Source organism: Mandrillus leucophaeus, unplaced genomic scaffold, assembly GCF_000951045.1.
Source record: "Mandrillus leucophaeus isolate KB7577 unplaced genomic scaffold, Mleu.le_1.0 Scaffold1564, whole genome shotgun sequence".
NCBI lineage: Eukaryota > Metazoa > Chordata > Mammalia > Primates > Cercopithecidae > Mandrillus > Mandrillus leucophaeus.
Window position 1 is genome coordinate 63,864 of NW_012101548.1, and position 15,882 is coordinate 79,745.

Sequence of the window (15,882 nt, forward strand, 5' to 3'; positions counted from 1 at the left end):
AAAAAAAAAAAAAAAAAAAGGAAAAGCACAACTATTTCTTGTGAATTCCGCTTCAGGTGACATGATTTCAGAACACCTTCCATCCCAAATAGCTTACGAGAGTCACTTAAAGAGAAAGGTGTTGTCAGGAAAGCTTGTTTACATGTTTATTCTTTATACGTCATGGGTTTTGAGTAGCGCATTATTTAATGACCGTTTTATTTGCATTTGTATTTGTATTTTTGAGATGGAGTCTCACTCTGTTGCCCAGGCTGGAGTGCAGTGGCACCATCTTGGCTCACTGCAACCTCTGCCTCCCACACTTAAGCTATTCTCCTGCCTCAGCCTCCTGAGTAGCTGGGATTACAGGTGCCCACCACCATGCCTGGCTAATTTTTGTATTTTTAGTAGAAATGGGGTTTCACCGTGTTGGCCAGGGTGTTCTCGAACTCCTGATCTCAGGTGATCCAGCCGTCTCAGCCTCCCAAAGTGCTGAGATTACAGGCGACAGCCACCGTGCCTGGCCTTAATGACTGTTTTAAATCATCATCTAGAGCTGGGCCTCTGGGAGGAGTTCCTGGGCCTCTGATTCCACTCCTCTGTCCAGTAGGTAAGGAGGACACCACCCTCCTCACTGGCTTCTGAGAAGCCCCCCAGCTCATTCATTCACAGAAAAGTCTAACTCTTCCAAAATGGATCCCTTCTTAAGGAAAAACCCGAGTGCTACAAGATCCTGAGTTGTCAGAGTCCAGTTTTAATGAAGCAGAAACACACCAGTACCTCCTGACTGGAGAACATGGCATTTGCTACGGGCATGTGCTGGTGCTGGTCATCTGCTTACACTTCCATGACGTTCAACTCACCCTCCAGTTAAGTAAAAGAGGCTGAGAAAGTAGGAGGGTGAGTGAGAAAGAGGCGTGTTAAAGCATCACGATTCCTCTCTCATTGGGAATGCAAAGGGAGAACTCGGATGGGAAGCAGTTTTGCCTGGATGAGGATTCTCCCGGATTTCTTCTGCTTGGGTAGGAATAGCAAAACCATAGCAACTCGCATGCAGTTGTCATAGCAACAGCAATGCTTCTGAACTCCTGTTGTCAGGAGAGAAAACAGTTTTTCCCTCGCCTTGTTCCCAGCCTGCCCAAATGGCTGGTTGCAGGGTCAGGGGCTGGAGTGACTGGAGAAGCCCTGACCTCCCTTCTACTAAGGAGGACTCCTCCAGCCGGGATGGCTCTTGGAAGCTGCTCACTAGGACAGCCCCATGAGGCGGACCAGCACGCTGGCATTGCATCTGCTCTGTGGGCCCCAGAAGGGCACAGGGAGTCCTGTGTTGGACAAACCGTGCTCTTGACACCACATCCCAAAGTGAGGACTGCAGGCTGAAACTGCGCTGTGCATGGCCAGCACCACTAGCATCTGCATGGAACATGGACTGTGGGCATCTGGCCTGCATGAGCGTGCTGGAGTCCAGCTTGTAGCCCCAGCCTGTCCCTCCCTCTGCCCGCGCAGCCCTGACCCTACCTCATTGATAGCCAGCTGCTCACCACCCCCTCCAGGGTGGCTGTAGTGGTGGCCGGAGCTGTGCAGGTCATCATACAGGTCCTCCTCGCTCCCCACTTCATCAGCGCGGACAGCTGTGTCCAGAGCTCCATCAGGCATGGCTGGAAGGAGAGACAGCAGCTGGGCAAAGGGGGCTGGGCTGGGAAGGGCTAAGGGGAGAACATGTGGAGAAGGAGCCCGGTGGGCTCAGGACAAACACTCCTTCTGCAGGAGGAGGATGCAGGTTGCAGGGCTAGGTTCTCAAACCATCCTTGCCGCAAACATGTGGCCTGGGTGAAAGAATGCACCATCTCACTCACACCACCACCATTAGTCACCCATCACCCAGTCTACAGCAACTCGGCTGACAAGGGAACACAAGTATTCACCATCACACAGCTCGAGAGCCCCTTAGGTTGTATTCAGTCACAGACCATTTTCCATTGTGTTGGCTATAGTATAGGCCCTTAGGAAAAATGTTAACATTGTGTTATGCAATATATATGTGTGTATTCAAAGAAAATATACAGTTCCGTACATGCAAATATGGTTTGAAATTTAATACAATGAACAGTCCTGGTACCCATTACTCTACTTAGGAAAAACACCAGAAACTTGACCTTCCACATCCTGTATACTCCACTGAGTCCCATTCCCATCTCCTTCCTGTAGAGATATTCAAAAGTTAGAACTTTTAATAAATCATTCCCATGCCTTTGTCTTAGCATTTAGTTCTGTCAGTTATGCTAGGTTTTGACCTTGTCTAAAGGGAGCCAGCAAATCCACTCTTCTCTGGCTGGCTGTTTTTACTCAACTGTGTGTGTAGCTGTGATTGTTTCATTTTCACTGCCGCACAGTCTTGTGCTGTACGAGTCTTTCACATTGTGTGTGTTGGCTGCACTGCTGGAGCAGCGTGTGTCCTGTGTGTGTAGCTGTGATTGTGTCATTTTCACTGCCGCACAGTCTTGTGCTGTACGAGTCTTTCACATTGTGTGTGTTGGCTGCACTGCTGGAGCAGGGTATGTCCTGTGCTGCTGCAGTGGTGCTGCTGGACGGTGTCTGCACGCCTCCTGGGTGTGCGTCAGAGGGTTGCTCTAGGACATTGTTTCTCAACCCTGCTTTCGTGACAGCCCCGCTAAGGAGCACATTATTTTCCTAATCCCTCCCTGTCCCTATGATATCAATATCACAAATGTATTGTGTATTCCTTATGCAGTGTGGCATTCTGGAGAGCCATAAACCATCATAATAGCTAAGATATTTGCCCAGTTGGGCAAAATCGTCACCCCTGGTGTGATTTCACACTGCTGAGTGTGGATGCCCAGGTGTGTGTGGCCCTGCTGGGTCCTAGGCACACCAAATAGTTTCCCAGAACCTGAAAGCGGCACAAGACTGTTCCATCCCTCCACATCCCAGTCAGCTCTTGAGATTGGCATTATGAGACATTTAAATTCTTGAGTCTAAGGGGTATGAAATAGTATCTTCCTCTGATTTTAATTGACATTTCAGATTACTAACGAGTTGACCTTTTATCTATGGGCCATTTATATTTCCCTTTAATGTGAAGTGTTTATGAGTTTTACCCATTTGTCTATTGAATTGCTTATCTTTAACATACCGTTGACATATGTATGTATTCATGTATGTATGTATACACACACATTCCTTCCCTCACTTCTAGATACCTCTGTCACTCAGATGTGTCACAACTATCTCCTCCCAGTTTGTGGCTTGTTACTATTTTTAAGGGGCCTTTTGATGAACAGAAGTCCTTAATTTTAATATAGACAAATTTGTCAATCTAGTCCTATTTGGTGTATGTTTTCTGTGTCTAGGAAATTCTTTCCAACCTCAGTCATAATGATATTCTTCTCTGTTATCTTTTCATGTTTTATAGCTTTCTTTTGGCACTTTATGCTGTTAATCCACCTGGAAATGATTTTTGTGGTATAGAGTAAGGTTGGAATCCAATTTCTTTCTTCTGTAAGGATAATCAATGGTCTCGGCACCATTCATGGAATGGGCAGTCCTTTCCCATGGACCTACAATGTCTGCTCTGTCCTTGAGTTTCTAGATAGTTGGGTCTGCATCTGGACTCTCTTCTTGCAAGAGGCACAATAATGGTCTCCAAAAGATGAAAAGATGGAATCTCCAGAGCCTGTGAATATGTTATGTTATGTGAGGAATTAAAGAGGAATTAAGGTTGCAGATGAAACCAGGGCTGCTAATCAGCTGACCTCAAAATAGGAAGATTATCTTGGATTATCCACTTGGGCCCAACACAGGTGAAAATATGAACTCTGAAGACGCATTTCACGCACTTCCTTCTCCGTGAGAGTCCCGTCTGTGACTCTTATCTCATTCTCAGGGAGCTTGAGCAGACAACCCTCATGGCAGGAAACACATCTCTGTACCCTGTGTCGGTCTGACTCCCCCCAGCTATACTCTGAGCTCCTTGAAGGCAGGAGCCATGACTTATTCATTAATGTCAATGTTTAGGAAATGTTAAGTAAGTGAGTAAACAGACGGATGGAAGAAACAGATAAATGGTGATGAAACAGACAAAGAAACCGATGGAAGGATGAACACTTGAACAGATGGAAGCCGGGAGGATGACTGGGGTGGCGAATGGCAAGTTCCTCAAAGGTGGAGCCCAAAGGCCTGGCAGCGCCAACATCAGGAACACAGTTAAAGCTCCACATGCGTCCCCAGAACTGACCTGGGAAACCTCTGGGATATGGTTTGGATTTGTGTCCCTGCCCAAATCTCATATTGAATTAACGGTGTGGCCTGGTGGGAGGTAATTGGATCACGGGGGCGGATTTCCCCCTTGCTGTTCTCGTGATAGCGGATGAGTTATCTTGAGATCTGATCGTTTAAAAGTGTGCGGCACTTGCCGCTTCACTCACTCTCTCCTGCTGCCACGTGGAGAAGGCGCTTGCTTCCCCTTAGCCTTCTGCCAGGATCTAAGTTTCCTGAGGCCTCCCTGTCATGCTTCCTGTGAAGCCTGTGGAACTCTGAGCCAATTAAACCTCTTTTTTTCATAGATTACCCAGTCTCAGGTAATGTTTCATAGCACTGTGAGAATGGACTAACACACTCTGTCTCCAACCTGGAGGCAGTGGCCAGAGTCCAGCTTGCAAGCAGGAGCTGAGGGCCTTCTCCAAGTCCCTAGGAACACTCAGGATTTTTATTTCATTTTATGTTTAAAAACTTATTATGGAAAGTTTCAAAAGTACACAAAAGGAGAGAAAATAGTATAAGGAACCTTGTATATTCATTGTCTAGCTTCAACAATTCTCAACATGTGGCCACTTTTGTTTCATCATCTAATTCCACTCCCCACTAGATGGTTTTTAGGGCAAATCTAAGATACAATATAATTTCATCTGTAAACACCATAGCATATGTTTCTGAAACATAAGGATCCCATCTCTCTTTCTTTAAAAAACATAACCACGATCACATCTAAAACAAACTGCAATCCATCAAAAGTTGTCAAATTGTCATACCTTCTCCCCTAGGGCCTTAAAATTCATTTTATTGGCTGGGTGCAGTGGCTTACGCCTGCAATCCCAGCACTTTGGGAGGCTGAGGTGGGCAGATCATGAGGTCAGGAGATGAAGACCAGCCTGGCCAGCATGGTGAAACCCTGTCTCTACTAAAAATACAAAAAATTAGGCAGGCATGGTGGCGCACACCTGTAGTCCTAGCTACTCAGGAGGCTGAGGCAGGAGAACTGCTTGAACCCAACAGGTGGACTTTGCAGTGAGCAGAGATTGCTCCACTGCACTCCAGCCTGGGCAACAGAGTGAGATTCCGTCTCAAAAAAACACCCAAAAAACAAATAAAACATAAAACCGTTTTATTGTGAAATGATTTTAGAGTCACAGGGTATACCACTATAGTACAGACGGCACTGTGCACTCTCCACCCAGTTTCCGTTAATAGTCTAGCTTTTGTAAGTCCAGTATGATCTCGCAGCTGAGAACTGGACGTTCGTACAATGTGTGTGCATAGGCGTATGGCACTGTCACCAGTGCAGATCTGAATAGCCACCACAGCAACCTGTATGTAGGCTTTTGAGGTTGGCTTTTTCACTCAGCCAAATGCCCTGCATTCTGCTGCTATGTGTATTCATACTTCATTCCTTTTTACTGTTGAGTCATATTCCATGTCATTCCATGGCATTCCATGCCACTGTTGGTTTAACCATTCATCTGTTTAAGGATAGGTGGATTGTTTCCAACTATTCCTGTTATGAATACAGCTGCTATGATAATTCACGAGCAGGGGTTTGCATGAACATGTTTTCATTTCTCTGAGATAAATGCCCAGGAGTGTAATTACTGGGTCAGATGGTAGTTGACTACTTAGTTTTTAAGAAACTGCCAAACTATTTTCCAGAGTGGCTGTGCCATTTTACATTCCTGTTACTCTCGATGTCTGAGAGTTCAGTTTCTCTGAATCTTCAGCGGCACTTGGTATTGTCACTATTTTATATTTGAGGCATTCTGATAGGTGTGTAGTGGTATCTCATCATGGTGTCAGTTTTCATTTCCTGAAAGGCTGATGATGTTGAACATCTTTTCATGTGCTTACTTGCCATATATCCTCTTTGGTGAAATATCTCTTTATGTCTTTTGCCCTTTTTTTTTTTTTTTTTTTGAGATGGAGTGTTGCTGTCACCCAGGCTGGAGTGCAGTGGCGTGATCTTGGCTCACTGCAAGCTCTGCCTCCTGGGTTCACGCCATTCTCCTGCCTCAGCCTCCTGGGTAGCTGAGACTACAGGTGCCTGAAACCACGCCCGGCTAGTTTTTGTATTTTTAGTAGAGACGGGGTTTCACCATGTTAGCCAGGATGGTCTCCATCTCCTGACCTCATGATCCGCCCGCCTCGACCTCTCAAAGTGCTGGGATTACAGGCATGAGCTACTGCAGCCGGCCATCTTTTGCCGTTTTTTTTTTTTTTTTTAAAGAGATGGGGTCTTGCTTTGTTGCCTAGGCTGGAGTGCAGGGGCACGATCATGGCTCACTGCAGCCTCAAACTCCTGAGTGCAAGGGATCCTCTCACCTCAACCTCCTGAGTAACTGGTACTACAGGTTCACACCACCACACTCAGCTAATTTTCTGAAAAAACTTTCATAGAGATGGTGTCTCACTATGTTGCCCAGGCTAGTCATGAGCCCTTGGCCTCAAATGATCCTCCTGCCTCAGCATCCCAAAGTGCTGAGATTACAAGTGTAAGCCACCATGCCTTGCCCTCTTTTCCCTATTTACTAATCGGTGTTTTAATGTTGAACTTTGAAAGTTCTTTTTTTTTTTTTTTTTTTTTTCCAGACCAGGTCTCACCATGTTGCCCAGGCTGGTCTGGAACTCCTGGGCTCAAGTGATCCTCCCACCTCAGTTCCCAAGTAGCTGGGATCACAGGCTTGTGCTACCACATCTGGCTCTGAGAGTTCTTTATATATTTGAGTTATTTGTCAGATATGAGGCTTGCGAGTATTTTCTCTGTCTGTAGCTTATCTTTTCATTGACTTAACTAGAGTTTTCATAGTGCTAAAGTTTGAAATTGTTATAATGTTCAGTTTCTCAAATTTTCCTTTTATGAGTCATGCTTTTGGTGTCATGTCTAAGAACTCTTTGCCAAACCCTAGTTCTCAAAGATTTTCTCTTAATGCTTTCTTCTAAAAGTTTTACATGGAAATCTATAATTCATTTTGTGTGTAGGTTTTTTTTTTTTTTGTATAATGTGTGAAGCTTAGGTCAAGGTTCATTTTCATCACCTATGGATGGTCTAATGGTATCATTTCTGGCATCATTTGTGAAAAGAATATCATTTTTCCACTGAATTGCTTTTGTACCTTTGTAAAAAATCAAAAGTTTTGATGAGCAAAGTAAGGACATTACTACCTATTTTACAGAAATAAAAATGATTATAAGAGAATACTATGAACTGTTGTATGCTAACAAATTAAATAAACCAGATGAAATGGAAAATTTCTAGAAACACATAATATACCTAAACTGACTCAAGAAGAAATAGGAAATCAGAATAGATCTATAATTGGTAGAGAAATTGAAGAGTAATAAAAAAATCTTCCAATAAAGAAAAGCCCAGGGCCAGATGGCTTCTACCATCTGGTAGTGAATTCTACCAAATATTTAAAGTATAATCAACACCAATTCTTGTCAAGTTCTTCCAAAAATATTGAAGAGGAAGGAATACTTCCCAACTCACTCTGTAACACCAGTATTGCTTTGATAATAAACCCAGACAAAGAAACTACAAGAAAACTACAGAATAATATCCCTTACAAATATAGATGCAAAAATCCTCAACAAAATACTAGGAAATGGAATTCAACAGCATATTGAAAGGATTATATATCAGGACCAAATGGAATTTATTTCTGGAATGCAAGGATGGGTCAATGTAGGAGAGCAAATCAATATAATATACTAAATTAACAGAATGAAGGAAAAATACATGATTACCTTAATCTATGCAGAAAAAGCATTGACCAAGTTTTTGTGATAAAACATTCAATAAACTAGAAATAGAAAGAAAAGTCCTCAATGTGATAAAGGCCACATATGAAAATCTCACAGCTAACATCATAATCAATGATGGAAGATGGAAAGTTGTATCCCTAAGATGAGGAATGAGATAAGGGTGCCTGCTTTCTCCACTTCTATTCAACATAGTACTGTAAGTCCTGGTGACAGCAGTCAAGAAAAAGAAATAAAGGACATCCACATTGAAAAGGAAAAATGAAATTATCTGTTTGCAGACGACATCTTCTTATATGTAGCATACCTTAAAGAATCCACAATAAAATTATTAAAGCTAATAAAATTCATCAAAGCTACAGAATATAAATTAACACAAAAAAATCAGTTTTATTTCTGTGTATTTGCAATGAGTAACCTGAAAAGGAAAGTTTTAAAAATTTCATTACAATAGCATTAAAAAGAATAACATACTGGCTGGTCACGGTGGCTCATGCCTGTAATCCCAGCACTTTGGGAGGCCAAGGCAGGCGAATCATGAGGTCAGGAGATCAAGACCATCCTGGCTAACACGGTGAAACCCCATCTCTACTAAAAATACAAAAAACTAGCCGGGCCTGGTGGCGGTGCCTGTAGTCCCAGCTACTCGGGAGGCTGAGGCAGGAGAATGGCGTGAACCCGGGAGGCGGAGCTTGCAGTGAGCGGAGATCCGGCCACTGCACTCCAGCCTGGGTGACAGAGCGAGACTCTGTCTCAAAAAACAAAAACAAAAACAAAAAAACAAAGAATAAAATACTTAGGAATAAACTTAACCAAGGAGGCCAAAGATATGTAGACTAAAAGCTACAAAACATTGCTGAAAAAAATGAAAGAAAATCTAAAAAAAAAAAAAAAAAAAAAACCAAAAAAAAAAAAAAAAAAAGACGTCCCATGTTTATAAATGGAAAGTCTTAATATTTTTAAGACGACAATACCACCTAAAGCAATCTGTGTATTCAATGCATTCCTATAAAAATCCAATGACTCTTTTTTTTCTGAGACAGAGTTTCACTCTTGTTGCCCAGGCTGCAGTGCAATGGCGTGATCTCAGCTCACGCCACCTCCGCCTCCTGGGTTCAAGTGATTCTCCTGCCTCAGCCTCCCAAGTAGCTGTGATTACAGGCATGCGCTACCACACCTGGATAATTTTGTATTTTTAGTAGAGACAGGATTTCTCCATGTTGGTCAGGCTGGTCTCGAACTCCCGATTTCAGGTGATCTGTCCACCTCAGCCTCCCAAAATGCTAGGATTACAGGTATGAGCCACCGTACCCAGCCCCAATGGCATTTTTTTACACACATAGAAAAATTCATCATTAAAATTCATATAGAATCTCAAGGGATCCTGACTAGCCAAAATTATTTTGGAAAAAAAAAAAAAAAAAGAAGTTGGAGGACCCACGTTTCCTGATTTCAAAACTTACTTCAAAGTCACAATAATCAAATAATGTGGAAATGGCATAAGGATAGATATACAGTCCAATGGAACTGAATAGAGGATCCAGAAATAAACTCTCCCACATGTGGTCAATTGATTTTCGACAAAGGTGCTAAGACGGTGAGGGAAAAGACAGTCTTTACAGCGAACAGTGTTAGGAAGCTGGATATCCAAATGCAAAATAATGAAGTTAAACCCTTACCTAACACATATAAAAATTAACTCAAAATGGACAAAGGCCTAAATATAAGAGTTAAAACTATAAGACACTTAGAAGAAAACAGGGGAAAGCTTTACAGCAGTGAATCTGTGAATAATTTCTTGGATATAAGACCAAAACCACAGGCAACAGGAAAAAATAGATAAATTGAACTATATCAAAATTTAAATCTTTTGTGCATTAAAGGACAGTATCAAGAGAGAAAAGACAACCCATAGAATGGAAGAAAATATCTGCAAATCATATATCTGATAAGGGAATAACATCCAGAAAATATTTTTGAAAAACTCCTACTCGAAAAACAAAACAAAAACAAAAAACTCAAAACCTAGCCCAACTCAAAAATAGGCAAAGGACTTGAATAGACATTTCTTCAAAGAAGACATACAAATGGTCAATAGCGTATAAATAAGGACATACAACATCACTAATCATTAGGGAAATGCAAATAAAAATCACAGTGGTATGCCAGTTCCTCCTTCGTATGGTAATTATAAAGACAACAATAACAAAATATGGAAATAACAATGGCATGTGGATTATACCACAATTGTTTAAACAACTGGTGGGCTGTACTTGTTTGGCACTATTTCTGCATTTTCTATTCTGTCCTATTGATCAATGTGTTCATCCTCCTCTCATACCAAACGGTCTTGTTTTCTGTGGGTATAAAATAATTCTTGAAATTTGGTAGAGTGGTTCCTCTGACTTAATTCCTGTTTTTCAGAAATGTTTTAGCTATTCTTTTTTGTTTCCTCCCCTGGCCTCCTGTTTTAGCTATTCTTGTTCCTTTGCCTTTCCATATAAATTTTAGAATAATCTTGTCTATAGCTAGAAAAAAATCCTTCTGGGATTTTGATAGGAATTACAATAAACCTATGTATCAACTTGGAGACAACTGAAATCTTTGCTCTGTTGAACCCTCCCATCCACGAACACAGAGTCTCTCTCCATATTCACATCCTCTTTGATTTCTTTCAATTCTCCACTATTTTAAAGCAAGTCCCAGACATCATGTAATCTGATCTGTAAATAGCACAGTATATGTCTTAAAAGGCAAGGCATCTCTTTTCCTTCCTCTCCCTCTCTGTCTTGCTGCTACACTTTCTTTTCTGGGGTATTTTAAAAGCAATGGTCTCTCTAGGGGAATAAAACAGATTTCTTGTAGGAGTCACTACTTTTCTTGGCTTTTTAGTAGTCCCAGCTGGGGTCTCAGCAGTTCACAAAATGATTGCTCATCTAGCCAATTTGCAGCCTGGGAGAAAAGAAAAGCAAGTTGCAACCTGAATCTCCCAGTACTTTTACTCGTCATTCTACATTCCAGCTCCCAGCACAGGGTGTGGGATTGAGGAGGTGTTTCCTGAGGGTTTCACAACGGCATGAACGAAGGTTGAGCAGGCATTCGTGGGAGAGGGAGTGAAGGTGAAGGTGTGCGAAGGACTCCACGACCGAAGCCAGGAGACTCAGGCTCTGTGCAAACAGCCAGTGGGAGAGCCAGTCACTTGTCTGCTTAGAACCGGCTCAAACTCTCTTACAACGCAAGGCTACTTGCTTTGTGGGTCTCACACAGCTAATTCATAGGAAAGCGTTAAAGGATGGGACCATGTGCCCCATGGTGTCTGCAGGTGAATAAATGAACAGAAACAACATGGCCCAGCAACACAAAGGCCAGTCTTGATTTTGGATTTTAAATTTTTATATCAGAAGACAAGTCAGCAGTCTCTGATCCATTCTGAAATTCCAACAGTGTTTAGACAGCAGAGCAGCTAACAGCTCTAGATTCTAGATAAGTGCTCAGTGAGGGTGCCTTTGCCTCTGATGAACAGCAGCCAAACAATTCTCTGCTTCCCCTTTACAAGGGAAGGCCGGTAGCTCTGCCCACCCAGGGAGAGAGGCGGAGGAACGTCCTCCGTATGCATCTCTTTCCCACGCTGACCTACTGCCCTGGAAGTCAGTGGTTCTCAAAGTGTGGTCCCCAGACCAGCAGCAGCACTTAGGGAACTTGGTAGAGATGCACATTCTTGAGACCCCTCCCCAGACCCACTGAATCAGAAACTCTGGGGTGGGGCCCCCGGGTTGTGTCTGCATAGCCCTCTAGATGATCCTGGTGCATGCTCAACTTTGAGATCTACTGCTGTCCATCAAAAGCCATTAACAAAGTGAGTACTGACTTCCTGAGCTCTGCTCCAGCAAACGCAGGCAATGCAGTCTTTCACACGGCCTTGGGGCCCTTTGAGAAATTTCTCTAAAGAGTCTGGCATACGGTCTTGGAGTAGAAACAGGAATCTGGGCATGGGGGGCACTGGGCGGCGTGCAGGCGGCCTGGCTGTTCATCCAGCACCAAACAGTCAGGGGCTTCCAGTTTACATCTGTGCACTGGTTCACTGCTTTCTGAATTCACTCAAATGTATTTATCCAGAGCCCACTGGGTATATGCCACAGATACACGTGGGGTTCTGAGGATGCAATGTGAAGAAGGTGATGGGGGTCTGGCAGGAAATAAGGGAGTTAAACAAATAATGCTGCGTGGTGATGCTAGGAAACCACAGGCACAGGAGGTCCAACCAGGCCTGGGAGATCCCGGTGGGGCATGTTGGGAGGGGCTGGCATAGCAACGGTGGTGAAGAGTGTTCCAGGAAACAGGGACAGCATCCAGCACCAGAAGCAAGAGGGTGGGGTTGCTCCCGGTCATGGAAGAACTGCAGAGTGGCTGGAGTAGAATGAGAAGCGGGAAGGAGGGTGAGAGGTGAGGCTCCCGGGGAGCCCTGGCATGCACATGGTCCCTGCCCAGGCAAAACAGCAGGTGCAGGCTCCCCGGTGGGTCTGCACTGCGGGACTGGGATATGTGTCCAGGTGTGGCCCTACAGGGGCCTCTCACTTCATCCTTGTGACATAAACAAGGAAGTCGAAATGATGTGTCCATTCTACAGATGAGGAAGCTGGGGCCCAAAGAAGTGAAGTTTCTTCACACAGCTCACAAGGAGCCAAACCTTGCCGGCCAGTCAGGTCACTGGGCCGTCTGCACTGGACTGAGGTTGTTTATATTTTTAGTAGAGACAGGGTTTCATCATGTTGGCTAGGCTGGTCTTGAACTCCTGACCTCAGGTGGTCCGCCCACCTTGGCCTCCCAAAGTGCTGGGATTACAGGCGTGAGCCCCTTGCACCCAAGCCAGCTTTTGTTTTTTAAAAGATTATTTTTGATAGACTTGAAAGAACAGTGTTAGATTTACAGAACAACTGGTCAGCAGCACAGAGTTCCCAGGCACCCACAGCAGGGCTCCCCGACCAGAAGGTCTCACGCTAGCAGACACATTCGTCACACGGACGGAGCAACACTGACTCTGATAGTCACTGATGTCCAGATTTTGTTCAGATGCCCTCAGTTTCTCCCCAATGGCCTTTTTCTGTTTCAGGATCCAATACTACATTGAGCCATCTCAGCTCCGGATTTTTAATTTTTAGGTTGTACAGAAGGCTCACCGAAAGCCTCAGCTCTGGAGAGCTTTGTTCCTTTGGCAGCTAGAAACTCTGAGCCATCTAGAGTCGCAAGCGCGAATGTACTCCGCTGCGGACACCTGCCTCTGGGCCCTGCTGGGAGAAACTGAACTTCTCTCGGGCTCCTTCATTTCCCAGTTCTCCTCCTGGTGGGGGGAAAATAACTTTTTCTGAGAACGTACAACCCTCCTTCTGCTGTGTGTACGGCTCCAGCCCACCTGTGAGGCAGGTATCATTAGGTGTGCTGCACAGATACAGGCCCTGCAGCTCACACACACATGAGACACACTGAGGTCCCTCAGGCACCTCGCAGCCAGGGCAGGGGAAAACTGTGCCCCGTCTCTCAGTACGCACCCCCCTCCACACTTTTCCTGCCCTGGGTCTCTAGCTGTTCTGCCCACACAAGAAGGACCCCTTGCTGCCCCCACCCTCCCTCTCCAAGGGCCCCTGGCTATTTGGTGCCGTCGTGCCATCTCACTGAAGGTAAGAGGAGCCTTTAGCCAAGAAAAGCAGTGACTCCTACAAGCAATCTGTTTCAATCCCCATCTCAGGGAGACCACTGCTTTTAAAATACCAGGGAAGAAAGTGTGGCACAGACAGACAGACCTTCTGTTTTAAGACATATACTGTGCTATTTACGGATCAAATTACATGATGTCTGGGACTTGCTTTAAAATAATGGAGCATTAAAGGAAATCAAAGAGGATCTAAATATGGAGAGAGAGTCTGTGTTCATGGATGGGAGGGCTCAACAGGATGAAGATTTCAGTGGCTTCCAAATGGATGCATAGGTTGAATGCAATTCCTATCAAAATCCCAGCAGGACTTTTTCTCACCTGGGAAATCAGTCAAAGGTCAGGTCTTCACGTACAAGTAAGACTTCGTGGTCACAATTACTTTAAAAAGTAATTACACATAACATGGCTGCGTCATGCTTTAGCAGTGAGTGAAGCATGGTTTCTGACACGTGGTAGCGTTATGTTAGGCAAATGTGAAGTGCCAGGGATGTGAACAGCTGTTCCTCTAAGTTTAGGTTGCTGCAATATTCAGGTAATCATTTCATTTTTCACTGAACAGAACCAGTCTGCAACTCAACACTTTAGATCATAGACTTTTGGAGTACAAACCCAAGGAATGCAGTATCGTTACCAAATTACAAGTTTTGGTAAATCAGTACAACACTGTATATAATATAATGAAGTTATGTCACATATTCCTTTAATGAAAATTTTCATTATTTTCACCCTAATGCTGTGCAATAAAATAAATCATGTCACGATTAACACTTTTCATTACAAAAATTATTTAAATACCAAACAAAACACCATCATTGTTAGTGGTAGATTATAGCTGAGCTAGTTACTTAAAACAAATGAGGCCAAACGTGGGGCTCATGCCTGTAATCCCAGCACTTTGGGAGGCCGAGGCGGGCGGGTCACTTGAGCTCAGGAGTTTGAGACCAGTCTGGCCAACATGGTGAAACCCCGTATCTACTAAAAATACAAAAATTAGCTGGGTGTGGCGGCAGGTGCCTGTAATCCCAGCTGCTTGGGAGGCTGAGGTAGGAGAATTGCTTTAATCCAGGAGGTGGAGGCTGCAGTGAGCCAAGATCACACCACTGCACTCCAGCCCGGGCAAAAGGGCAAGGGTCCATATCAAAAAAAAAAAAAAAAAAAAAAAAAAAAGGGTCCTGGCACAAATGCCTTGGTTCTTGCTCTAGAAATCTGTGATTTCACAGTGAAAGGCATCCCCACTCTGAGGCCTGTGGCTCACAGCTTCAGTATCTTCTGTCTGACACGGCCGGGCTTGGGTTCACTTTTGGGCATTTGGACGTTTCTGCACTGCAGTCATTGAAAAGGCTTCCTATGGGTGGTCAAAGGAAGCTCTAGGCAAAGAAGTGACACCTGTCCCCCTGCCACGCCAAGTGCCTCCTAGGCCCCTCAAGGTTAATACGCCCCAAGGAGAACTCCTGATCACCGACCCAAACCTGCTCAGCCACAGGCGTCCTGATCTCAGTAGCAGACAACTGCATTCTTTCAGTAGCTCAGAACAAAAATCTTGGCAAGGATAATTTTGGTTATCCTTGACACCTGTCTTTCTCTCAGTTCACATCCGTATTTATCATCAAGTCTCAGCTAGCCCTACTTTATTATCCAGAATCCAACCACTTTTCATCCGTCCGCCACCAACCTCCAGTGCAGGCCCCGTATCTGCCCCACTCCGCCCCCGCACTTCACAGAGTGACACAAGAACCTCCAGCTGGTCTTCCCTCTGCACCATATCAGAGTGGTCCTTGGTAAACTACAATAAATCACATCATTTCTCTGCCTGAGATCTGCTTCACAGTGACCGTGAAAAGTCCTTACCACAGCGTCCAAAGCTTGCCGCCCATCTGGCCTCATTTCCTCTCTCCACCCCATCCCCGTCAGCTCCGATGGGCTCCTGACCAATCTCAGTTAACCAGTTTTGAGAGAAGCCACCAGGAACCACCAATGGGGGGACTGATAGCACGAAATGCTGTCCAAAGTGGCTGATACGGAAGCACATGCTTGAGGGCCTGACATTCAGGGGAGCTGAAGTCCTCAAATATTGCTGGAAACATGCAGGCTTCCCAGAAATTGCATTTTTTTTTTCTCTTCTGCTACCATCCTTTTTCCTACCA

The 15,882-nt window shown here is 44.4% G+C and overlaps 1 protein-coding gene across 1 annotated transcript in view; it reads right to left on the reverse strand.

Moving 5' to 3' along the window:
* The window catches only part of LOC105536195 (rho guanine nucleotide exchange factor 4-like), a 40,287-nt gene extending 24,665 nt beyond the window's left edge, over window positions 1-15,622 (reverse strand). Inside the window, 4 exon segments of the mRNA XM_011975476.1 lie at window positions 1,498-1,637; window positions 15,411-15,437; window positions 15,440-15,508; window positions 15,511-15,622. Coding sequence (XP_011830866.1) covers window positions 1,498-1,637; window positions 15,411-15,437; window positions 15,440-15,508; window positions 15,511-15,622 — 348 coding nt within the window.
* Window positions 15,623-15,882: the final 260 nt, after the last annotated feature.